The sequence below is a fragment of the Lissotriton helveticus genome, chromosome 6 (assembly GCF_964261635.1).
Source record: "Lissotriton helveticus chromosome 6, aLisHel1.1, whole genome shotgun sequence".
Classification (NCBI taxonomy): domain Eukaryota; kingdom Metazoa; phylum Chordata; class Amphibia; order Caudata; family Salamandridae; genus Lissotriton; species Lissotriton helveticus.
In genome coordinates, this window is record NC_136067.1 from 593,440,273 (window position 1) to 593,466,795 (window position 26,523).

The window sequence follows — 26,523 nt, forward strand, 5'->3', positions numbered from 1 at the left end:
CTAACTTAGCCACATGATTCAACTTACCATAACAACCGTGCCATTTAGTTTGTTATTAATTTTCTAATTTCTTCTATATAGTGAACACAATAGATGTTGCAGTAGCCGTTTTTTACAGCTTGGCCCTGATGAATGCCTGTAAAACTATACACCAAAGGCAGAAACATGTTGGCCTAATTCTTAGATGCTTACCTGACAGTGATATTGTCACACTGTTGCCACATCTGTTTTAATCTGACGTCCAGGGAGATATCAATAAAAATATTTTTTCTACCTTGACCGCCATTTTAACCACGCACTTTCTCTTGAGCACTGCACCCTATCAGTACCACTCGCAGTGAGGACTCATCTTCTTTCAGCATGGGAACTGTTGGCATCAAGCAAGTACATTGGAGCTTGGCCATATAAGCACCTGCTGTTAAGGTCCTAGATGACGATGTTCCGCCAAATGGGTGGGCTGATAGGACTCTTTCATCACTGATGGACCCTCACCGTTAGTCGTGATAGAGGTGTGGGCCAGTTTCTCGTGGTCACCTCTCCTTCATTTGATAGACCTCCAAGTTCTTGTTTGTTGTTACTAATGATTCAAGTAGGGGTGTGGACTTGAGAGGTCGGTAAATATTGTCCCCTTGACCCTCCTATTACAGTTGTATTTTCCATAAAGGATAACACTCCTTCTGGAACTGAGACACTGCTGTTGCCGCATTGTGATAGGGCCTAGGACACACGGACTGACCCTGCTGCTGGCTGAAGACTCCCTGCTCACTACGTGTTGGCCATAGTGACTACTCTTCTGGTCCGCACAGCCCACGCTCTCCCTTGCACTCTTCTCTGGGTGGGCGGCCTGGCCTGCCCTGCTAGTTTCTCGCCTTTTGGGGGCTTTGCCATTATTCTGCCATTTGGCCAGTGCTGCTACATTTGCTCTGCTCGGCTGGCGACCACTGGGATGCTGCACTGAGAGGCTCTTCTCCAGGGGTGATTTCACGCGAGGTCCCCCGCACCCCTCTGGCCTTCCTTCTTTGCGACCTCTGCTTGGCTCCGACTGCGTCTGGGGGTGCCCTTGCTTTCCCTGCAGCATGGGAAGAAAAGACCCTAAGCAGCGCACGCTGCAATTCGATAGGGCCCCCGGCCCCGCCTCAGAAGATCCTTCCGACATGGCAGAGGGGGGCACAGGGCTCTGACGACACAGACGACCCGGTCTCCCTTACTGCTGCTATGCTTAAAGAGATAAGAGCTGGTTTCGGGGCGCTGGACGGTAGATTCGATGCGCTAGACAAGAACTTGGCTGACATGGGCGCAAAAGTCCAGGCGCACGACCGGAGGTTGGATGTGGTGGAGGCGAGGGTCTCAGATATTGAAAACGGAGTGGCGTCATCACAAAAACGGCTGGAGAGGGTGGAAAAGATTCTTAAAGAAGTGGCAATTAAGAACGAGGATTTGGAGGCTCGCAGTCATCGGAACAACATCCGTATTATTGGCGTGCCGGAAACTGCCACCACGGGGCGCATGGACATTTTTGTGGAGCAACTATTAATGGAGTTGTTTGGGAGGAAGACCTTCACGCAGGGATTTGTAGTAGAGCATGCTCACAGATCGTTGGGCCCTTGCCCTAAACGGGGCCAGCCTCCGAGACCCATTATCGCCAGACTCATGAACTTCAGATATAGGGACGTGGCCCTTCGCTCAGCTCAGGACCGTGGGGAAGTCCAGTGGCAGGGGAGTCAGTTGTCCTTCTTCCCTGACTTCACCATCATGGTTCAGGAGGCAAGGTGCAAGTTTAATGGAGTCAAGGCCAGCCTGAAAAATCTGGGTCGTAGGTACGGCATGCTTTACCCGGCGAGGTTGAAAGTGGATGTGGACGGCAGATTCCGCATCTTTGAGTCACCGGCAGAAGCGCAGGAGTTTTGTCAAGTGTCTTAGAAAATTCATAACGGAGCGACTGCCACCCCACGTGCCACCTTCCCTCCTCAAAGTGGGTCGGAAGCCAGCATGGAACTCTTCTCTAATCCCGGGACTGGTTGATCTGTTATTGCATTTATCGTTTGTGTGCTGCTGTGTTTGTATTTTGAATGCAATTTTATCCTGATTGATACTGCTACATTCAGTAATGCCCGACCGGCGTGGCATTGCTTCGCCTCATGGTGAAAACTAAGGTTTCTTTACTAATTAGGCCAAGTTTGTGGTGTGTAAACCTGTTTCCTGCACTGATGTGGTCGTTTACATTGCACCGTCATTTGGTTAATGGAGTTGGGTTCTGCCTTGCAGGGGTTGGTGTGAGGCTGGGTGGTGGGGGGGGACATTTGCTTGTTTTTCATGAAACTTTAGTAACCATTGCGCAGGTGGCTGGTGTATGGCACAGGTTTGATTTGCATTGCTGTGAGTTTGTTTTGATTGCGCTCCAATGGTACAGTTAGGCTGGCAGCCCGGTCCGTTCCGGGCTCTCTCTGATTTCCTGGAATGTTAGGGGTTTGAACAATACTCGGAAACTAAGGCAAGTTCTCAATTACATTGCAAGGCATAACATTGATATCGTTTTCATGCAGGAGACACATTTGTCCAAATCTGAAGTTACTCCTGTGGCGGCGAACTGGGGTTCACATCGATACTTTTCCAATTACAGTAGCTATGCAAGGGGGGTTGCCATATTTATACATAGAAAAGTTCCTTTCTCTCTACACAAGATGGTGGTGGACGGTGAGGGCTGGACATTGATGTGACTGGCTTATTGATGGGACATAAGGTCTCGCTGGTCTGTGTTTATGGTCCTAATGTGGATTCCCCTGACTTCTATCATGAGTTACAGGTGCGATTATTGGCACTGGACCCTGGCCTACTGAAAATGGAGGGGACTTCAACTTATTGTTAGATCCCACAAGGAATAGCACTTCCTCCTCACTTGTCACTAAACCCCGCTCACGCCTGGCGCTTCAAGACACTTGTGGCCACTTCTCTTTAATAGACATTGAAAACAAACTGCACCCGCACCTCGCAGATTACACAAATGTTTTGGATTTCACAACACCTGGACCAGGATAGATTACTGGTTGGTTTCCCCGGCGGTTGCGGGCTGGCTGGGTGAATTGGTTACCCTACCACGCACGTTTTCAGACCACTCTCCGGTCGTGCTTAAGATTAACGTTCCCAGACCTGGAGGATATGCGAGGCAGTGACGCTTTCCTGGGAGCGCTCTTCTAGATCAGGGTTTTCATGAGGAACTTAGAGAGGCTATTGAGGATTACTTTGAAATTAACACTGGGTCGGTGGTAACCTGGGCGGTACTCTGGGAGGGGTTTAAGGCCTATATCAGAGGTGTATGTATTGCCAAACATGCAGGGGTCCTGAGAGATCTTCGTTCTACTCTAAGCCGCATTGAGACAGATATCGCTGCTTTGGATCGGGATTTATTGGAAACTGCATCGGAGACTGGGGATGCCCGACGCTTATCTTTGCTGCTTGAATTTAGAGAAGCAGCAGAACCAGAGCTACTATTTCTTAACTAACAGCATATCGCTAGACGATATGGGGAGGGCGAACGACCTGGTAAGATCCTTACACACCCCCTCAACCCCCGCGGGATAAAGCCTACATCACTGAACTCATAGGACCGGACAACATGTTATTACACTCCACTCCGGACATATGCGACACGTTCCTTTCTTATTATAAAACATTATACACTTCCAGAGTCACCGGGGACCTGCGAGAACAAGGGGAATACCTTGCGGAAATTGCACTGGTTTACCTAGAACGGTATATGCAGGATTTCTTGTCTGTTCCCATATCTCAGGAGAGCATTTTTTAGGCGATTGAGGCGTTGCAGGGCTTCTCTGCTCCTGGTCTCGACGGATTCTCTGCAGATTTTTATAAAGCGTATAAAGACATCCTATTCCCGAGACTGGTGGAGGTGTATGCTGAGGCGCTAGAAGCGGGTATACTTCCTCCAAAGTTCAGGGAAACGGTCATCATCCTTCTTTCCAAACCGGGTAGAGACCCCAAACTCTGTTGCTCCTATTGGCCATTATCCCTACTGAATCTTGACTATAAAATATTGGCGAAGGTAATCGCAATTCGGTTATCTTTATTAAAGGAGTCCATCATTGCTCCGACCCAATCGGGTTTCGTGCCTCACAGATCCACATTGCTTAATTTGCGGACTCTGTTCACAGTGTTGCATAGGATTGATCCCAACACACCTGCCGCCGCTGTGCTCCTTGATGCTGAGAATGCATTCGACTCCCTAGAGTGGCCCTTTTTTCTGTCTGTTATGCATCGTATGGGAATGCCCAAGTGTTTTGTCTCTACTGTTGCTCTCTTATATACCGAACCTACAGCTCAATTACGCCTGAATGGTACTCTTTCTGGTCCTTTTCACTTATCTCGCGGCGCGAGGCAGGGTTGCCCCCTGTCCCCATTACTTTTCATACTGGCAATGGACCCACTAGTTCGACACTTTAAAAAAAAACATTTACACCGCGGCTTACAATTTCGTACTGGGCCTCTTCTGGTTTCCCTGTACGCTGATGATACCATCTTATATGTCAAACTGCCCCATCTTAACCTTGAACCCCTTATTCTGGAAATTATTCGATTCAGCAGGTTTTCAGGTCTCAGTGTCCAATGGCACAAATCTGTTATTTTCCCATTGACTGCTAGCACGACTTCCTGAGACTGGGAATTCCCACTTGAGTGGTGCCAAGACGCTGTCAAGTATCTCGGAGTTTATATCCACCTAGACACCGCCACTATTATCAGACTAAATTATGGTAGGACAATTAATTCCCTGAAATCGCAGATTGTAAAATGGTTGCGGTTGCCTCTGTCAATGGCCGGGAGTGTGGCTGTAATTAAAATGGTGGTCCTTCCTCGGTTTTCATATCTTTTTAACAATATCCCTATTCCTCTCACTCAGACCTTTTTTCTTCAGCTGCGTACACTCCTCTTGCGTCTCGATTGGGGTGACAAGAGGCCACGTGTGAACTGGCAGACCTTGACCCTGCCGTATGAAAGAGGAGGCTTTGGGGTTCCAGATATGTATCTGTATTACCTGACTCCACAATTTTGCTATGCCTATGCCTGGTACCACCCGGACGCACGTGTTCCCTATTTGAAGCCGGAGGCTCACCTAGTACTCCCACAGAAACTTTCTTCCATTCTACCCACGGGCATTCCCAGGCACCCTCGGGACATCCAGACTGTCTCCACCACTTGCTGGGCATGACACAGGTTGCGTAGACTGTTGGGCCTAGGCCAATTATATTCTCCGGTGTTGCCTCTACCAAATCCTTCATTGCTCCCCATAACGAGTGAGGTCTTGATTCAGCGCACACTTGAGAAATTTCACATCCGCACGATCGGTGACCTGTTTCCAGATGATCATGTTTTCTCGGTGTCGAAGGAGGCTCGATTCAGTGAACGCTCCTTTATGGACACCTTTGTACTGAAACGTATGTATTCCATACTGTGGGCCACGTTCCCTTCATTCCCGGATGCTACTGAGCCGGCCCCACCACTGACCTTAATTATTGAATGTCCCTCAGGCGCACATTTGATCTCAAAACTGTACAAACAATGTGTGATGTCCCGGCCGTCCTCTGAAGCTAAAACCCGCTCGGCCTGGGAGATGGGTTTGGGAAGGCCTATTACAGATGACCAGTGGGAACAGTGCTGCAGAGCAACTTAAGAGGTGTCCTTGAATAGCAGGCATAAGCTGCTTCATTCTAAGTTTCTCCGTAGAATGTACCACACCCCCGCATGGTCCCACAAGATAGACCATACTAGACCCCACCACTGCCAGAAATGCTCAGCTCCATTTGCCAACTATGCCCACCTCTCCTGGACGTGTCCTAAAATACAGCGATACTGGATTCAGGTACACGTCACATTAGTGTACATATTCTCCATGTCGTTGACCCAATTCCTAAGATTGCATTGTTGGGGTATGTGGTTAATTTTCCTAGGAAGGTCAAGAAATTAGCAGCGCTAGGTTTCCTGCTAGCGAAGCGTGTGGTGGTATTGCTATGGGGTAGCAGGAGGGCCCCTTCACTGCAATCATGGCTTGGCAGCTTTGCATTTGGCAACATAAATTGCGAGGAATACGCCACATTGGTTCCTAACTTCCCGCGACCTGTGGATATTTGGGGACCATACAAGCTTACATTGCTAAGAAACGCACTGAACATGGCTCTCAGGTGGCTAGTGGTATTGTTCCCGAGGGGGTTGGCTAGGAGCATGGACAGCAACAGGCACTCATGGGGTTGGAATGTCTTTTATTAGCTGTCACTCACACTTAAGCTCTGTTTGTATCAGGGGGGGCTGAGGGAAGCAGATATTTCCTTGTATTGCAAATACCCTGTGGAATAACTTATGGTATGTCTTCGATTTTCCCCCAAGTTCCATTGTCCACTTGCACCAGGGTTTGTATCATATCGTGCATATCACAATGTATTTATCTCTGTTGATGCCAATACTATATGCTGCAATGTACTATATATTTTGTTCATGAATGTATAAAACTGAAAAATAAACCTTTAAAAAAACAATGATGCACCTGCAAGCAGTTGAACAGCAACCCTCTTTTATTGCTAATATTATTACTAATAACAATGTTAATTATTGAAACAGCAACAATGGGGCCCTTTGAAAAAGCCCCACTGGGAAGTACTGATGGGGAGAAGTATTAATTTGATAAACCTTTCAGTACATGACTGGTGCCAGTGGTCAGAGAATAGCGCTTAATTGACAGATTTTTTTCTAGCACACTATTATACATTTAGGCTCTTGGGTGCTGTGTAATCGCCCGTGCTCGCTCGTAACGCGCCCTATTTACATTCACAATAGGCCGTCCGCCTTCCTTGTCATGTTGTTGACAGCGGGTTTCCACTGGTGATTGTCAATGCGCACGAGGGAAGTAAATGAATGCGTTAGGGAGCTATTTACTTTTTAAGAATTGGAGATTGCATGTGAAGTGGAAGTACTGTAAATGGTGCGCATGCGAACAGCATGCGCTATAACTATATACTGTGCATGAGAACGCTGTATCACGCAGTGTGGTAGTGACCGAGGCATGCAAGAAGGTGAACATGTGAGGACTACTGCCCCACCCTCGACACACACAACCATTGTGACACATACTACACCAGCTCATGGCTCTCATCAAAGGTGCCCTTGAGCACACTCACTCCTCACCTATCCTTACCCATGATGCTCCTCTACATCCAAGAGGGCACGAGGGCCTCCCAATGAGGCAATCGACCCCGTTGACACCAGCACATCCAATGACCCAGAAATGACTCGCTGACAAATCCAGCACCAAATCATGGGGGTTAGCACCAAGTTATTACAGCATGTAGAAGATTCAGCATTGTGGTTGGAAGCGCTATAAAACACAAACTGTTAATTATCTGCCTAATCCCTAAGTTTATCGCTAGTTTTTATTGTCAGTCGTCTGTCCTATTACCAGTGTTCCTCTCCTGCACTCTTCCGTGCCGGCCCTTCTATCTGCTAGTCATGTATGTTCTCTGCCTCTCTCTTAATGGTAAGGACTTCTTTTTACCCCACTTCCCTCCACCAATCATCCAGGTTTGCCAATCAGCCACTCTCTTGGACTGTCTACAAACAACTATCTACTACAAGAGAATCTGTCTGTTTATTAATACCGTACGTCTGTCGTTTCCACTGTCCTTTCATCGTCTCTGCCGCTCTGCGGACCACCAATCTGCCAACCTCTCGAACACCAATATTTTTCTACTGATCGCTGTTGTGGCACAAGAACTCCTTGACCCTGGCTCCTTCATCACCATCAATAAACCTCGATCCGATCCTGCTGTGAACCTGTCCACCCTACAATGCTTGGTTTGTCAGGTGCTGGGTGTGCTGCCAATAATCTTTAGATTTTGTATTGTAATTGTCTTTGACCGCTATTAATACCCTACATTCATTGATATTGAATGCAAGTCAAGACAGAGGTCAGAGTCTCTGACTTGTACCCAAATTAGTGGACAGAGAACCCAAATCTGAGATCAATCTGGTCATGCATGGGTTCATTCACATATTTAAGTTTTGGGCTTGCTTCCCTGAGCCAGCTTTGATGAGATGCATACTGCAAGCTGCATTTTTGATAGATTGAAAGACTCTGTCACGATAAGCCTACCCCAGGGAGATAATGCTTTTCCATGTATAAGATGGGGACTAGATCGAATCTCCATAACTGTTAGCACCACCTCTCTGCAGATTACTTTAGATGATTATCCAAAATGGGGGGGGGAAAGGCGAACAGGAAGAAATTTGTCTTCAGTCACTTCCGGCTATTTTTTTTTAATTTTGAGCCTGAAGAAATAAAGCATAAGTAGATGTGAGAGATTAGTTACAATTTTGTTTGAAATTGTGATCTTGTAACATTTCCAGAGTGCATCTCAAGGGTGGCACAAACATTATGCTGGGCACTGTGAGTAAAATAAGGTGTGGAGGGATGACATTGCACCACCAGGTTAGGTGGGCAGTCGGACGAATAGCCACTTCTCTTGACATATTCTGAGAAGAGGAACTGTGAAAGATGAACAAAGAACAGTTTGAGATTATCCACCGCAATCAGATGTTGGAGTACGCTGAACTTGAGGATTCCCTCCAGGGGGAGATGACCCACCCCCCTGGACCCCTCTAGACGCCAGTATAGGGTGGACTTGCTGAGAATCCTGAAGTAGGTGTCCTCTGGACTTCTGGACTTCTGGGGACTTGCTCTGTTTGGAGTGCCCCCTGACTGGTTACTGTAAGGTCCGGATGGACCCGTGGATGGTCTGTAAGTGACAGAGAGCCTGGGTGCTGTTGATTGCAGGCACAGACAGTAGTAGGCTTTTGGGGACCTTGGGATGCTTCTGACAGGAAGACCCCAGGTCCACAGACTACCCGGGCTAGGCATAAACCCATGTCTTGCCCCTACAGCCAATCTGATAATAAAGAGTAGAAAACAGCAGTGCCAGAGGCTGCAGAAAGGCATTAAGAATCATAACTTGAAATTTTAGGTGCCAGGAGATCCCTAGCTGATGTCAAAAGCGGATTGATTCTGCCACGAGGAGCATAAAGGACAAAACCCTATTGAAAACTGTCAGCAGAGACAGAGTTATCTTAACTCCAAAGAGCTGCTTGCAGTCTGCGTTTTGCTTAAGTGTATTGGGTTCCCTGAAGTTGTGCACCCCCTGCCACAACAATGAAATCCTAAGCAGGACATTATGATTCCAAGATTGAGGCCCGCCAAGTAGTATATGCTAAGCATATTAGGTTGTGTGATTTGCATCCCATGTAGTTTGCGAGACCCGGTTACGATTGGAATTTCAACTTGTCACTTTGCAAATATGTGTAATTTTTTGCATAGTGTTTAATTAGTTGCTTTTTTATTAAGGTGCCTTTTTTTAAGACACTGTACAGAAAACACAATGATTTATTGGATGTTCTTTGAGACACTGGTGAGGTTTATGTTTGTAGCCTACAGCCCCCCCCCCCCCCAACCCCCTGCCCCCCACCTTAGTGAGCATTGGGTCCTTTGCCTCGCTACCATAAAGTCAAGTGCCGCATTGGAGCTTCTGCAGTACCGACCGAGGCACACAAGAGATGAAAGGCACCCGTTGACTCAATTGAGTCTTAGTACCTTGGCGTTGCCCGGGACCATCCAAGCATTCATTTTTCACCGATATGAGCTTTTAACAGCATGGAATACACTGGGAGTGAATACGGCGAGTTTCGCTGTGGTGCAAAACAAAGTACACAAAAAATTCTTGAGGACAAAATGATTATTGCTATGATGTTCCAGCACTATCCGAACACAATATCTTGCTACAGATACAAAGGTGCATCTTCTTTTTACTGCAACATCATATACGAGGTGCTTTTTTAAAATTCTGTAACAACTCTTAGAAAGGACATCTGGTTGAAATAGAGAAAGACAACAGGCCAAGCACTGTCCCTTGTGTAATTGATGGTCATTTAAATGCATCTGCAGGTCACATTTTATAACGGTTGGCTACACGCTTGTTTCTTCCTCTTGACTCCTCAATTCTTCAGCAGCACAAACAATAACTACATCCTTGTTTTGTGGACAACAGTTCTCTTCCCTTTAAGTCGTTTTTTCCGGGGGGGGAGCTTGGGGAGGAGTTGGGGGTTGGGGGGGGGGAATGAAGAGTTCCTATGTTGTCCAATATATCTTTTACGGACACGGTAACTGGACAAGTGGCGGATAAAGCGCACTTCAGTATCCTCGCCATGGTTAAGAGACTCGCCAACTATCGGACTTGATATGTGGATTTTCATACATAAGGCAAATATGGTGTATGTTGTCGGATTCAATGGTATGCATATCCATGGTGCTCTGAATCGATATAAGTATGTAACCTTGCTATGCAATTTTGTTTAATAAAGGTTTTTGAAAATCCAAAAAAAAGTCGTTTTTTCTTGGTAGGAAGATCACCCAACGGCAGGCAAAAATAGTTTTGTAGAGGTATTCAAACTTTTTTACTTCGTCCCACACCTCTGATACATGGTCGAATCGTTTCTACAAGAACCTAATAAGAAAGTAAAGGTAGTGTGCGAGGGCAAGTACTATTATGTTGACCACCATTCTATGTGTAAATGGCCCAATAAAACCATGCTGGTAATGCTTAAACACATCTGAGACAAGAATTAAAAAGGTGTTCAATACAGCCATAGAAAAAAGTGGCAGGTTGAAAAATATCATTTATAGATTTGCGTGCATAGGCAGTCTATTGACATGACACAATTGCTGTTTATTATATAATATATGTGTACATAGAAAGGTAGATAGATAGATAGTGTGTGTGTGCGTGCCTGCGGGTGTGTTTGTGTGTGTAGAGTTCTTTGAGCTGTTGAATTGTGGAAAATGGGAGTGGGGTTCTCCAAGCTTCACTTTATTTAGAGTCTCCCTCGCCCAATGGGGTGTACCTGGATAATAGGCGGCAAACTTTCCACTGGGAAGGATGTTTTCTTGGAAATTGTGTTGAACTGTATTCTATTCTATTCTGAATTGTGATTAAAATATCAGATCCGATGAGTTTTTTAGAAAAGAGAGTCACTTCCATAGGGCCAGGATAACATTGGTCTGCAAGTCCATACACCAGTCTGTAAGGGAAACCATCAGAGATCAATAGTCATCCCCCGACCAGCAAACATGTTATTAAGAATACCAGCACCAGACCAGAGTCTCAATTGACATGAACAAATGAAATCATTTGTGACCCAATGAAGTTACTGTTAATGCGGTACACAGTATAAAATGGAAAGAAAGTAATGTGATTTGTCAGAGATTAGCATGCTTGAGTCGTAAAAATGTTTTTCTCCTCAGTGTTAGAACTTTTGATAAACACAGCATTAGTGCAAGGCCAACCTGTGGTGCAAGACCGAATGGTGTCTTGATTGTCTCCTTGTTTGCGTTGGGTTATTTATGATCAATCAACTGCTATACCACTGCAATAAGGGTTGAGTCTGGTTTTTTTTATACCAGTGCTTTATGACTACCAAGCATCAAGATACGATCACATGATAATGATTAATCCACAGCAAATCATTGCTCTTGAACCTGTCTCTCTTTTTTCCATTTTAGTTTAATATTTCCGGGGGTGAGATTAGGAGCTGACAGTCAGTTCAGCGATTTCCTGGATGGACTGGGCCCTGCACAACTAGTAGGTCGCCAAACACTGGCAACTCCTGCGATGGGTAAGGTTTCATTATTTTTATATGCAAAATAGATTGTATTCAGAACAGTGGTTTGTTGGAGCATACATCGAGTATCTGTGTATTTTTATAGCCTTGCTATATTTTTCGCTCCTGGTCTCAAAATACTGACACACACACAGTCTTTGTAAGCCTTCTTCTTTCTCCTCTGCTTGCCTTTCAACTGTGACTTGACAATATTCATGACTCCTATAGCCTTCCCTGAGGTGTTCCAAATTTCCTTTGATGTTGGCTATTTCATCCATGCAGGTCGCCATTTTATTGATTTCAACCTTTGACGCAACTTCATTACTCTTACTCCCCTTTCGTCTTCTGTAATATTTTCACTTCTCCTGACAGTCACTCTCTTGGCATGTTCCCTATTAAATTACATTTTATGGAGGAATGTTAATGTCACAATGCTCACCGACATTCACTTTTTTTGGGTCAGTAATTCATAAAACGTTTCTCCGTGAATGTTCCCATTCCTTAACAAACTGATTATGCCTCCTCTCCCAAAATCCTCTTCAGATGCATGACATTGTTTTTTCTAACTTTTTAGCATCTCTCCTACGACACTCTGACTTTTCAAGTTCAGATTGTAAAAAGCCATAGCCCACCCACTCCAGGAAATTGTGAATAGCACGTCTGGCTACATACTTTTTAAATAGCGTGAACAATTAATCCAGTCTAGTATAAACTTTCTCTTTCTTAACTCAGACAAAAAGCTCCTAGCTTTACACCCACTCAAGATGCTCCAAATCTGCTTCAAGAACGTGCATCCTTAAAGCTGTCTAGCAATGCACTGATTGTTTCCAAGCAGTATGAACTTTGGAACACCATTAACAAGCCTCATAAAATGTTCAGAAATCCCATCAATGTACAGGCATAAACATTGTTCTGAGGCTGAAAATCCACTTTCTTTTATTTGTAATCTCAGTTCATCAGCTCCTCACTGCTACACCATTACACTACGCTCTATTCAGTCTCTTTTGCTACCAGTGGGTCTTGATATGATAATGTGTCCTTGTGTAACCTAACCGCTGGTCATGTAAAGCGCTACAATACCTTCGGGTGGAGTTCGCGCTATATAAATCTGCAGAAAAAAACCTTTTAAAAAACTCTAAGTTTGTTCTGGAAAATATACAGCCTTCTCTAAGAGCAAGACTATGGCCCGATTTCGCATAGAAATCTAGGATTTGCCAGCGATCAACTTTTAATTATATCACATACATATTTTACAGAGATAATCACTGGGTTTTCTAATAAATAGCGAGTCGCACCTTGCCGCAATCGTCAAATCCGATTTCGGAAAAATACTTAAAAAATCGCAAAATCGGCTGTTGTCAACCCACAAATAGCGAATTCGCAAATACCGAAATCACAAAATAGCGATCTCGCACATTGCGAGATCGCAAAAACGTTAAGTCGCATTTGGAGCACAATGATGACATCACTACCAGGAAGTAGCCTGCTCCAAGCATCATTCAGAGCACAGAGCTGGATACAGGAGGAGGCAGAGAACTGAGCTCCAGGAGCCACACCCTGCAGTGCCCATACAGGAGTGCAAATCCATCTACAATGTCCAAGGAAGATGCAGGACCAAGTGAGTAAGCACGCAAGAGGAATATAAAATTCAGTGAGAAGCAACTGGAGTACCTCATTGAAGGAGTGAGCAGGGACCATGACCAACTGTTTGGGAAGCTGTCCCGGAAGGTGCCTGAGGCAACCAAGAGGCGCATCTGGGTGTGCATCAAGGCAAAGGTGAACGCAGTGGGAGTCAACCACCGGTCCATCGATGATTTAAAAAAGAGGTGGTATGACCTCAGAGGCCGTGCCAAGGAGCGCATTGCTGAGAGACTGTGGAAGAGACTGGCTATGGGAGGAGGACACTCCAAAGTCTCTAAAAACACCCCAATGGAGGACACCATCCACCCGGAAGCCTGCGTGGGCGTCACACAACTGGACACCTCCCGTCCCACACAACAATCTCAAGGTAAGAGGCATGCTACTGCGACCCCGTATCCTAACAATGACCATGCCCCCAGTGCAATCCATATTTGTGAGCAGAGTATTCCAGTCCCTTCTCCTCCCAAACGCCCAAATGCATTGTGGAACCTGTAGTGTGTAAAGGTGCCTTGATAGCCAAACACAGCCAGATTAGTAAAGATGCAGAGACCCCTGAAGCCAGCCATGGAATGCATGCATTAACCAATAGCTAGCCTGCATGCATGTTGCAACATCCCAGGTGCTTTAATCATACCAGTAATCATGCACTCATTCACATCACAGGTCCAGCGGATACTGACACGTCCGACAGCGACATCCTCCACATTGCGGAGACACCTGAAGAGACGGAGGGGGAGAGGCAGCATGCACCTGCACCGACAGCCAGGGCCACCCCTGCAGCTACAGCCGGAGCACAACAGCATGTTTCGGCACATAAGGCAGTGGAGCAGACCCCACCACCACCCAGGAGGCAGACACAAACCACAGCAAGTGCGCGGGCCCATCCAGCAGCAGGCCAAGGCAGCTGCGCTCTGTGCCCACCACAGCAGCCATGGAGCAACACGCACACAACTTGGTCCTGGGCATTGAGGCTCAGATACTGCGTGTGCACCGCAAACAGGGGCAGCACATGACAGCAATGCAGCTGCAGCTGTACAAAACAGCACGCAATATCAGTCTCCTCATAGAGAGTGTGCAGGAACTGACCACAGTGGTGAGGGAAAGCAACCAGCTGATGGTAGCGCAGCAGGACATCACCCGCAGACGCCACAGGCAGCTGCTCACACGGCTGTCAGCCTACACCCGTTCAAACCACCTGATCAGGAATGCCACATCCTAGCTCTTGAGGAGATCATTGGCCATGCAGATCCAGATGGTCCAATGTTGTGCTGACATGGCAAGGGCCCTCGAGCAGGTCACCAACGGTGTGGAGCACCAACAGGTGGCTGACCGTAGCAATGCAAGGGGGGGAGGATGATGCCAGTGAAGAGGCATCTAGCCTCAGCAGCCTGTCTGTTCTGGTGCAACCAGACAGGAGGCGCAATGCCCGACCCAACACTGCATCCCGACAGGAGTAGTCTAGCAAGGAGGGTGGGAGGCGACTGGGTGCGCATGCCAGGAGGCAATAGTTACATGACATTACATGCTGTGTGGTGGTGAGGCAACCATGCACACCAGCTCAGGTCACATGACCTTGGATTTTTGTATACCGTACCCGTTTATGTTGCTGATGAAAGCACATTGAGACTGTGTGAATTAAACACAAGCTTTATTCTGAAAACAAATCATCCTCATGTCAATCTTTGATGTGGCTTGCATGAGTGCAGTGTTGTGTGAGGGGTATGGATGCATTAGAAATAGTTTTGTGTGATGTGCGTGCGGCGCCCTTGGCCTTCAGCAGGAATCTCCCCGTGTGCATGTTGCACATGTGCAGGTGGCAGTTCGTCCCCCTCCGACTCACTACCAGACACCTCAACAGGTATCCTCCCCTTGGTGGCAATATTGTGAAGTATGGCGCACACGGCCACGGTGCGGCAGCAGATCTCAGGGCGGTATTTGAGGGCCCCGCCAGTCTTTTGGAGGATGCAGAATCTGCTCTTTAACATGCCGAATGTCCGCTCTATTACATTTCTGGTGTGTATATGCGTACCATTGTACCTCCGTTCCTGTGGTGTTGCTGGGTTGAGGTATGGGGTGAGGAGGTATTCACGGAGGGCGTAGGCGCTGTCACCTGAAGGGAGGAGCAGAGGGTCAGTGCCTGTTATGCGCGGCAACATGGTCTTGACATACTGGATGCGGGCATGTGTACTTACCTAGGAGATGTCCCTCACCAAATTCACACCTGGCCAAGTAGGAATGTATGCCGCTGTGCCGGAAGATAAACGAATCATGCGTGCTCCCTGGGTACTGTGCCACAATGTCTGTAATGACGGTCTTCGCATTGCAGACCTTCTGAATGTTGAGGGAGTGATCTGACTTGCGGTTCCGGTACATGTATTCGGTCTCTGCGGGTAGACAGATGTGTATGTGGGTGCAGTCGATGCAGCCAATTACATGGGGGAAATGTGCGGTATGATAGAAGTCCAGTTTGGTTTGCATTAAGTCCTGTTGGGTTGTTGGGAAGGTGATGTAGTGATGTATCCGGCTCAGCATGGCGTCCAGGAAACTCTGTAGGCAGCGTGAAAGTGTACTCTGGGATATACCCCCTGCATATGCGACTATTCAGTGGAAGCTGCCGGAGGCCAGGAGGTGCAGGCAGCACAGGACCTGGACATGGGTGGGCACAGCATTGGTCCGCCGTGTTGGGTGCTGCATCAGGGCGTCAAGGTCTCTGATGAGCTTCTTAATCATTGCCCCATTGAGCCTATATTTGGAGTAGATCTCCTCTTCAGTCTGTCCCAGTAGTGTTATCCGCAGCCGGAAGATGCGCTCATGGATCCTGCGTCGGTTCTGGGCTGCAGCCTGGAGCCTCAGCCGCCTTGCCACGATGTAGAGACCTGCCATTGTGACTGGTCATGCTCCTACTGAGTCTCCTTAAGTGCGTTTGATTTGGCCAACACCTGTTTGTTGACCCTTTGACTTCATGTTTACCACCTGGTTTAGCTTCTCCTTAAATTGCGACTCGTATTTTGCGAATTATGGTATTATCGCTATGTGCGATTGCTGATGAATGTGGATTGCGATTTCTTAGCGATTACGCTATTTGTTTGCGAATTCACTATTGATTTTGCAAATTATGTCGGAAATGGCTTTTAAGGATTCGCAATGGGGGTTTCAACGGGTTTAGCGATTAGTTTAGCGAATTCGCAATCTGCTGCTTTTCTACTTGATGCATTGCGGAAGAGGAAATTGCTATCGCAATCGCTGTTTCGCAGCGATTGCGATCGCAATTTCGCTTGATGCATCTATGCCTTACTCATTTTGGTATTCACAGAAGGCACTTACTCATTTTGGTATTCACAGAAGGCACTCACTCATTCAGTATTCACAGAAGGCACTTACTCATCTCCTTCTGTGAATACCAAAATGAGCAACTTACTAATTTTGAGTAACTTACTCATTTTGGTATTCACAGAAGGCACTTACTCATTAATGAGTAAGTGCCTTCTGTGAATACCAAAATGAGTAAGTGCCTTCTGAGAATACCAAAATGAGTAAGTGCCTTCTGTGAATACCAAAATGAGCAAATGCCTTCTGTGCATACCAAAATGGTAGTAAGTTTAGTATTTTTTCTTAAGATAGTTCTGTGAATCAGAATGATGAGTTTGTGATGTAAATGAGATGAGTCTAATCAGAAGGTGAAACTTGACTGACGTCTTCATCACAATCCCTTTGATTGTTTAGTTTAGTTGTAGAAAAGTATCAACATCTCAGTTTTCATTTATTTTCTGAAGCACATGTAAATCAGTGCTACTAGGTTCTTAGCCTTCCATGTGTGGGTCTAAAGCTTTCCAGGATTTAGGACCTTGGGCGTTCAAGATTATCTCTTGACGTTTCAGCCATTTAAAGGTGCATTTAGATAAGATGTATGGTTGTATTTAGTTGGGACAGTTGCTTGTTCCTTTCCAGCTGTAAGCTTTGTGGTAGACTTTTTGTAAAGTTTCAGACTCATTCTGGCGTCCCGATTTAGAACTCTTTGTAATTTGTGGACCAGATGTTTGGGGTCCAGTGTAGAGGACATCCAACAAAAAAAGTGTGCCGTAACTAAAGCTCTTGTTAGCTCGAGCTAGTAGATTTTGGAGGATTGACAGCTGAATGTTGAGCCCTTTTATAATGGCATTAGCTGAGCAATGAGTAGAGTTGACGATGAAAATGTTTCCTAGAATTTCTTGTTTTAGTGAGGTAAATGGGGGTGTTCTGAGGCCATGGGACTGGGCAAAAGATGGAGAGTTGGATTTTGTTGCTTTCAAATCTAGAATTTTTGTTTTAGCTTCATTGAGGCACAAGACACTCTCCATCAGGCAGTGGAATATATGTTTATAAAGAAAATCCTTGTTAATGGTCCTCTTCATGAGATGTTGACAAGAGATACCTACCTTTATTTTGCATGATTCTCATTAAGAACCTCTACTGTGAATGTGAGATTCTAATTCATTTATTCACTGTGTGCAGGTGGATCCCTGCCTCACCTTCTTTAAAACTGATGAAGGGTTAGCCAAATGCAGTGAAAGCAGAAAAGCTGGTCTTCAAAGAACGTGTCCACATTCCTCTAATGTGTTCCAGTGCAGGCAAGCATTTACATCTACACTGGGAGCAATGTATGGAACAGATCATGAATGTACACCTAAATTGTAATACGCCCCTGGGGCCATATTATGTTTTAGGGCGCACTTTCCCTGTTTGCGCCTGGACAGATGCAAACTCATGCTGTCCAGGGGGCAGCGCATTCAAGTGAAATACGGAGCAGCTTTGAAACAGCCACTCCAAGTTTCACTGTGCAGACGGCAACCCGCCTGCACTTTGAAGAGGGATTAGAGATCCCCTTGGATGCAGGTGCAGTCAATGACTGCTCCCGCCTGCAGGGGGATTTCTGGTGGGTCCATGAGACCCCCTTTACCTGCAGTGCGCCTCCTGACAACCTCTTTGCCTCTGCACCGGCACCTGTAATATGGCGCAGGTTGGGAGGCAAAGGGATTCCCTCATTGGCATGGGGCACGACCCCATTCAAATGAGGAAATGCCCACTGCAGATAGCTCTGACGCTTTATGTGCGTCAGTGCTTTCGGTATTACAGAAGAGTCCGCACAAGCATCTGCGGCCCCTTCTGTAATTCCAAAGTGCCTTGGGAGCTCGCATAGCGGGTGCAAAAGCCTGTTGCACCCCCAGGGCACTCTCTTTAATGCGGTCCCTGGTGTCTTGTAGCACTTTTCTCTTTATGTCTAATGTTCCAATTAAGTTCCTAATCCAATAGTCCGGCTCTGGCTGCAGAGTACAAGGACATAGTCATTGATGCAAAACCTTCATATTTTTAGAAGATCCAGGTCAGTCATTCAGATTTTAACATCGTTATATAAAAATGAAGAATACAGAAGCATTGCTGGTACACAAAAGAAAAAATGTAATGAGTACACAAACTTTACCTTCATTTTCCATCAGTCTGATGTTTTTAGTTTATGCCATCCTTGTTGTCTATGAAATTATTTGTTTTGACTGTGGCCCTTCTAATCATTTATACATTGAGATTAAACCCTTGCTAATTTACCCTACTTTGAGCCTACACTAGATCAACTGGTTAAACGTTTCTTTAAATAATGGCTGATTCTCCACAATGTCATACATTTTAAGAATTCATTAAAGTATCATATTTTTCAAGATTTTAGCAAACACTCCCTAGCGGTTCACTTGCACTAACAAGCAGTGTTTATTATGATCAGTATTAAGAGGTGTATTAACTAGGGCAAAATTGACATTTAAATACATTACATGTATTATACGTATTTTGCACAACAGTTGAAAAAAAGTGATTGTTCTGATAGAGACATCTATCCACAGGTTTCTTAATTTTGAATTCTCCCAAGGTGCCAGACTGTATCCAGACATTTTTCAGCAGTACCTCTGCATGCCGGGGATGACGTTGTATGGCTCCGCAGTGATGTCGTCTCCAGATATGGTGTCAGTGGAGCCATATAAGTCCCCTCCGGTGCATGGATGTCAGTTTCTTCTTTTCCACGCTGCAACGCAGATCCGGAGAAGAGGTTCCACAGGCCTTCTGTTTTTGGCCTACTTTGACGCCTTTTTGTGTCTGGGAACAGTGTGCCTTTGCCGTCCTGTTTTAATATGTGCAAGACCTATACTCTACAGATGGATCCCCATTCCATCTGTATGTGGTACTAAGGAGAGCACCATGACTCTGAGGAGTGCGATGCCTGTAAGAGGCTGAAGCCTAAGAAGTTACGGGAAAGGCGGATAAAGTTGCAGACCACGCGGCTCCCCCCTCGGAGTCTAGACGATGTAGATCTCTTTCCCACTCTGAAGTTCCTGCGTGGGGTCATTCATGGAGTCGTTCCTGTGGACATCGCTCATCCAAGTCACGGAAATCCCATCGGAAGGGATCGAGGTCACGGAAGTCTTTGGCCTCACAAAGTTGTGATGTTGTTGCTGGTTCCTCCTGTTCTTTACGGGACGATATAGTGCAGGAGTCGACCCCAAGCCTCCCTCCTTATCCTTGAGCCGGGGCGACTATGATTCAGATGCAGCTATATTGTATTGCTCTGCAATTCTTCTTTGGGTCTACACCTTACCGTGGTGCGCCTTCGGGCCCCAAAGAGGTTGAAGGGACTCTGATTTGAAGCACGCTGGCGGGTTCGCCTTCGGTGCCGGTCGAGGACCCTGACTCCGTACCTGGAGACATTATGACATCGGGACACAACCTGGTGCGGCTTCCCATGGTGGCGTCGGGTAAGGTGGTCACGACGCCGCCTGTACGCCGCTCAATGTCGGAGACACCATTCGTGGTTCACATTGATACGACGACGCCCGACGTCGATCGGTGCCGGAAATGTTGCTTATAGCCACTGCAGTTCCTGCACCTTCTCCTGTACAAATTGAGAATGAAACTGGCTATGTTGCCATTTCTCTAGTATTGCAAGAAGACTCTGCAGATACTGGTGACAGAGACTGTATGGTTGGTCTGGATCATCCTCAGGTAGGAGGTTCTTTTGCGACATTTTGTGGAGATAGTAGTCTGCAACCGTCTCCTAATTATGATCTGCTTTCTCTGTCACAAATTGCGATGGAGGCTAGTGCAGCTTTTGCTGAGGGTATTAAGAGAGCTGCTGGAATACTAAATTTGCAGCTTCCGTCAGTGACCTTGTCATCTGATCCATTATTTGATCTGCTTCATAAGGGTTGCACAGGTGTTAAAGCTTTATTACCTTATGGAAAGTCTCTGTATGATATTCTCCTGGGTGCTTCGGCAAGGCCAATGTCAGGTATCTCTGTTGATCGTGCAGTTTCACATCATCATTGTCCTGCTCTGGACTACCCTGCTTGTCTTTCTTGACTCCCTGCTGCTAAAGTATTTGTTGTGCAAACTGCTACAGCTTCAACAAGTTTGGAGGCTTCTCCTTTGCTTCCGCCAGGTCGAGAGTCTAGGTGTTTGGAGACACGTGGCCGGAATATCTTTGCGTCGACTAATTGGGCCTTGAGGTCGTTGAGCACGTCTTGTGTCTTAGCAAGGGCTTCCCATACTTTGTGGGACTGTGTCATCCAACTTCTTCCTTCCCTTCCTGAAGGGGTCAGTGCTGAAATCTCCCAGTTTGTGCAAGATGGCCGTAAGATGGCAACGTTTAGTATTAAATCGGTGATGGACACAACAGATTCTATTGGCAGAGCTATGGCTCGAACAATTGCTCTCTTTAGACACACTTGGTTGCGTGAGTCGAGATTTCCTGATAATGTTCGGGAGAGTTTGAAAGACTTGCCCTTTGATGGAGCCTGTTTATTTGACAGCCATGCTGATTCCATGGTACAATGCCTCATTGCTGACCATTTGTATTTTGACCTTATCAGGTCTTTTGTTTATTTCTTATCTATCCATGGCTGTGGTTCTTATGTTTAAGGGTTATCTCACCCTCTTCTATGTCTTGTAGTGTTGAAGTGTTAAGCACTGCTTTTTGGGATTTGTCTTTTTTAATCTCTGGATGGTATTTACAGCCATGTAGCTGGATTATTCTTTCGTTTTACTCTAATAAAGAGCCTTGTCTCAAGAGGTATGTGGCTTACTCTAAGTGGAGGATTGGTTTGCTATTGTATAGCTCTTCAGAAATACTACTTTGGTAGTCTATTTCTATACTATGGATTTCTCTGATATACAGTTTCGTCCTTCTTGGACTTCATTTTAGGTTCTCTTAAGGACAGTGGTAGTGAGCTAATAACCACTTTTTTCCTCTTGTAATACCCTCTCAGGGAGTTCTGTTAAATTATCCAGTGTATTTAGTGCAGTTTGTTTTCCCTTCTTGGGTGGACTACGTATTTATTAAAGTACTTCAATTCTTTGAAGAGATTGGGCAAGTTGGAATGTTGCTCTAGTTCAAAGTATATACTTAACATGCTTTTGGATGCTATTGGCTTGTGAGTTCTTCCTTTAGGGTAAAATAACAGTGGCTAGTGTAGACATGAATATTTCCTCAAATGCAGGAAATCCCTATCCCAGCGCCACTTTGTGGTGTGGTAAGTTGGCAGCCAAAGGTTTGTGATGCATGGGTTGATCCAACTTGTTGCAAGACCTACATTTATTTGGTCCTCCATGTAAGTCTTGGAGACTATTTTATAATTGGATTTTTGTTTTCTTATGATCTTGATATATCTGGGTCTGTCTGATCCACATTGCCTGTCCTCTGGAGAGAATGTATTTGTTGGTTTCAGCCTTTCTCATCTTGTGAGCGTGACTGTTGTTTCTTGTGGTGCCACCATTTGACAGATAACATTTTCTTACGGCAAATCACCTACGGTGTTGTATTGGAGACGTATTACATCTTTTTCTCTCTAGGTTGGGTAATTTTGCCAGACCTCTCTTTTCAGAGTGGTCTTTGGGTATACGGTGTATACAGGATAACAAGTGCTGCTGTGTTTCATATATTGTCTTGTATTACAGATGTCTTATGTACCTGTTGACATGGATTTATTTGATAAGATATTAGGAATTGCACTTTTGGGGGTGTTACCTTTTTCAGTATTATTGTAAAACACTTTTTGGCAATGGTTTCTCAGTTCTAATTAGTTCTTATGTATACAGGGCATACATGACTGTATTATAAGTGTTACTTATATTTGTTTCTAAAAAAAAGGGGGCGAAAAGAAAAAGATTTTAATCAAAGATGCGTTCTGGCAGTAGTTATTGGTCAGTGTAATTCTGTGAATTGCTCGGTCAATCTGAGTATCTGGTGACACATTTAAGTTGTATATATATTTGTGTCTATATAAGAATCTTTGTGGTAAGATGTTTGCAATTGTTGCATAGGATAAATATGAATATTCATTTTGTCCATACTAAACTATTTAAACAAGGAGGTATTGTCATTCATTTTTACCTTGGGAAAATGAGTTCTGAAAGTCCTATTTTAGATTTTATTAGGACAGTTCTTTTTTGATTCTTTATGGTTATGAACAATACAGATTATATGACGTTTATCATGTTTTTGCCCTTTTTGGTCATCAAGTTTCTTGCCCCTTTTGGGGACAGGGGTTAATTTATGTCTCCTGACAGATGGTTCTTCAGGGGTTTTCAACCCTTTTCCTTCAAGGGCCGATTTTCTCAGAAGTGTAAGGTTGCTTTTTATTCAAATGTTCTGTGACAGTGATCATAGAACCTATTAAGAGCCAAACTCTTGTTCTGCTATTCCTACATACATTTGGTCGGTTGTTAGTTTTAACCGGCTAGTTCTCTTTGAGAGCTTTTGTAGGATTAGTTCGCAGACCCTCCTCCAGTTGGGTATAGCTATGGTATTTAATTCAAAGTGAGGAATTTGTGGCTAGATGTCTCTATTATATGTAAAAGTTACTTACCTTCAATAACGCCATATATTATAGACACAGTCTAGCCGCAGATTTCTTAACGCCCTGCCCATCCTTCCCGCTCTGCGAATGACCTATGAGGCAATAGTTATATATTTTCAGTACTGGGTTTATATACCAGTGATTACTATCTCAATGTATGTTGGGGCTAGACAAACCGTTTGGTCTGGCCACTTAGTTTTTGTTTAGATGTTACAAAACGATCCATTTCTCAATGTGGGTGGTTGATAGAGTGGGGGGGGTGTTTTCTATTTAACTCTGGATGACACACCAGTGAGCAGTGTTAATGTATTTGTTCTTTCTATGAAAGTCTTGTTTGTGTTTTCACACCTTGACATTGCATTGTCAATATATCACATAATGGCGTAGTTCAACAAGCAGTCTGGTGTTGTTGTTGTAGGTTGTGTTTGGCTATTGACTTACCGTTTATTACCATTGATGAATGGCCTGTAGAGTGTTTATTACAATTGTTGAATGGTCTGTAGAGTGTATGGTCTCTTCCCTCATATGGAAGGTGTTCACCAGGGTTCAGGGTTTCATGTACCCCTGTGTATCGTTGATTTTATTTGAAGGTTTCTTTAAAATCCATGCCTGGTATTAGCATACCATTTGATGTATCTTTTTTATTAATGTTTCAAAGATTTGTAAAACTTTTTTGGCACACTGTTTCCACACCTGTTTCTATAGTGGCTCTGTGTTCTGGCATGAAGGTTTCATAGAAGAAATTGACGTCCACGCGCCGTACAGGACTTGTATGGCTCTGACTGCCTCAGGGCAGTTGTTCGCGCTTAATCAAAAATTTCTTTCATTTAATTTCATTTCATATCCGGAGACGACGTCACTAAGGAGCCGTACGACGCTGTCCCCTGGCATGCAGAGGTACTGCTGAAAAATCTCCGGATCCAGTCTGGCACCTGGGGAGAATTCAAAGTCAAGGAATCTGCGGCTTGACTGTGTCTCTACCAAATATAGCGTTACCGAAGATAAGTAATTTTTACTTTCAGTTTTAAGTTGTGACAAACATTCTGAAATTAATTGAAGACTATTCTGATTATTTAGTCTTAAACGTGATAATGTGAAGTTAATTTTAGCTAAAATACCTATTGAAGGCTAATCCTCCTGGGGACTCTAATCCTATACATTTCTTGTTTTATTCCCGCCCCCCTGATATACCTCCATAAAAAAATTGTTATCCAGACATTTTCATTTTTGATTTGTGTTTTTGGATCATTAGAGTAATAATTTGGCTTGGGTAAACATTGCTGGTCAGGGCCAAATATTTCTGGACAATATTTTAAAAAATGTAAGATGTGTTGCAGTGATAATGTAATATTTCGGGAACCATGAGGCCTATATACTTTATTTTTGTTTCAAAACATAGGTTTAGGGGTTTAAGTAGTCTTATAGAGACAGAAAATAACTCCTCAGATCAACACTTCTACCATTTTCCAAAATGGCAGCTATAATAGAGGAAGAAGAGACATATATAGAAATTTAACAAATAATAATCGTTTTTAATCCTTTTATGTAAACACCTAACAATGTTTATGATCTGAATATGAACAGACATAATGTTTATCACTCCTGTTTTAGACAAATTTTCATGGTTCACTTTATTTATTTGTTTCAGCATTCGTTCGTGGTACATTTGCAGAATTTTGAACATTTGTGAAGAGCATGTAGCACAGGTTTTGCAAGTACATGTACTTGTAAGTTCTGTGGGTAGTCTTTAGAAATTTGATAGGTTTTAGCACCCCATCAATATCTTCCCAACCAAATTCACATAGATCTTTCTCTACATATGCATGATCCAAAACATTTCATAACTGCTGTTCAAGTAGAATGCTCGTTTAATTTGTCCATGCACTGAATATAACGTGGGTTGAAGTCACTTAGCGGGACTGATCTCTTGAACTCACTGTACCAAGGATCATCAAATATGTGACAGTCTGAACTAATTTTCACACATCCACAATGTATTTTTCTGCGTCTTTAACGTCAAATTAGTCATTTGTCTCAGCAAATCCTTTGAGAAACTTCACAGGTTCAGCAGTTTAAGCTCCAAGCATTGTTCCAATATTGCTCATATTGTCATCACCTTAAGAATATGTGCCTCGATAAGAACACTGGTCAACTCTGATTCAAGTTTCTTGTTCAGAATATGAAGTGGGATTAACTGGCTTTTCTTGCCTGTTCCATTATGTATCCATAACTTAGACAACCTTTGACTTATGTCTAAACCTAAGTAGCACAATAGCATCTGGGTCATTTGCAGTACAATGACTTGATTGGAATCATTTCGAACAGCCCACTCAACATGTGGCACAACACGAAGGTCAGCTTCCTCCAATTTGCTGTTAAGTTCTTGAACAATATGGCTTGTACCTTTTGAATATATATATGCAGGCACCAGCTCCCCATTGACAATCATTCCACTTACAATAATTGGAAAATCAGTGTTCACTGAAGCATCAGCAATGTTTTGGCGAGTTAACATCTCCAAGTTCATCTTGTTCAATGTTGATGACCAGAATTCATCAAGTATCAGTGTCACACTTTTGATGCAGGCAAGGTCAATTGTTAGACATTCGCCTGATTCTCCCACATTCTTTGACAGATAGTTCAAGATAATTGTTAAAGACAATGTGCAGTTTTTACAAGGTCTGCATGACCTCTTCAAAGTTCTCCATGGATGAAATCTTAACCATACGTAATTGTGGCATATAGCCCTCGATAACAGCAGTTTTCAATGAGGACACTTTTTCAAATTGAAATTTTTTAGGTGAAAGTTTTCTTTTCGAGCTGTTGTATGAGTTTGTGCTTCACTGGTTTGGTTGCAGCATCTCCACCAAATAATGCTTTTGTCTGAAGAAGTTCACGCAACAGAATGTCATTGATAAATTCACCCCTTTCTTTTGCTACATCCATCTCTTTATGTGCTTGCAAAGTTGTTTTTTGTAACCTGTTTTGTAGTGGCTGGTTGGAAGAAACTCTTACTATGTTAATTAAAGTTTGGAAGTATAACTTTAGTGATTATGCCAAACAGCTTTTTCTCTTTCAATACAAATCTCTCCTGCTTCAGTTCTGCGTATAGTTTTGATCCATGTTCCAAGACATCGGGTAGAGGTGCTTTTATATCCTTATCTACATATTGTTTGGTCACATAGTTGTGTACTTGCACAGACTCAGTCATTTCAAAGGGGTTTCTTTGTTGATGCATGAAATGAAGAAGGCTTTCAACATTTTTATTAGATTGTTCCCCTCTCTTTCCCACAAGTTCGGGGTG

General features: G+C 44.4%; 1 protein-coding gene across 10 annotated transcripts in view; it reads left to right on the top strand.

Moving 5' to 3' along the window:
* Window positions 1-26,523, top strand: part of RIMS1 (regulating synaptic membrane exocytosis 1) — a 2,308,950-nt gene that overhangs the window by 2,203,921 nt on the left and 78,506 nt on the right. For all 10 annotated transcript variants that reach the window (XM_078648052.1, XM_078648043.1, XM_078648046.1 and 7 more), the window contains one exon: window positions 11,606-11,718. In XM_078648052.1, coding sequence (XP_078504178.1) covers window positions 11,606-11,718 — 113 coding nt within the window. The remainder of the gene's footprint in view (window positions 1-11,605; window positions 11,719-26,523) is intronic.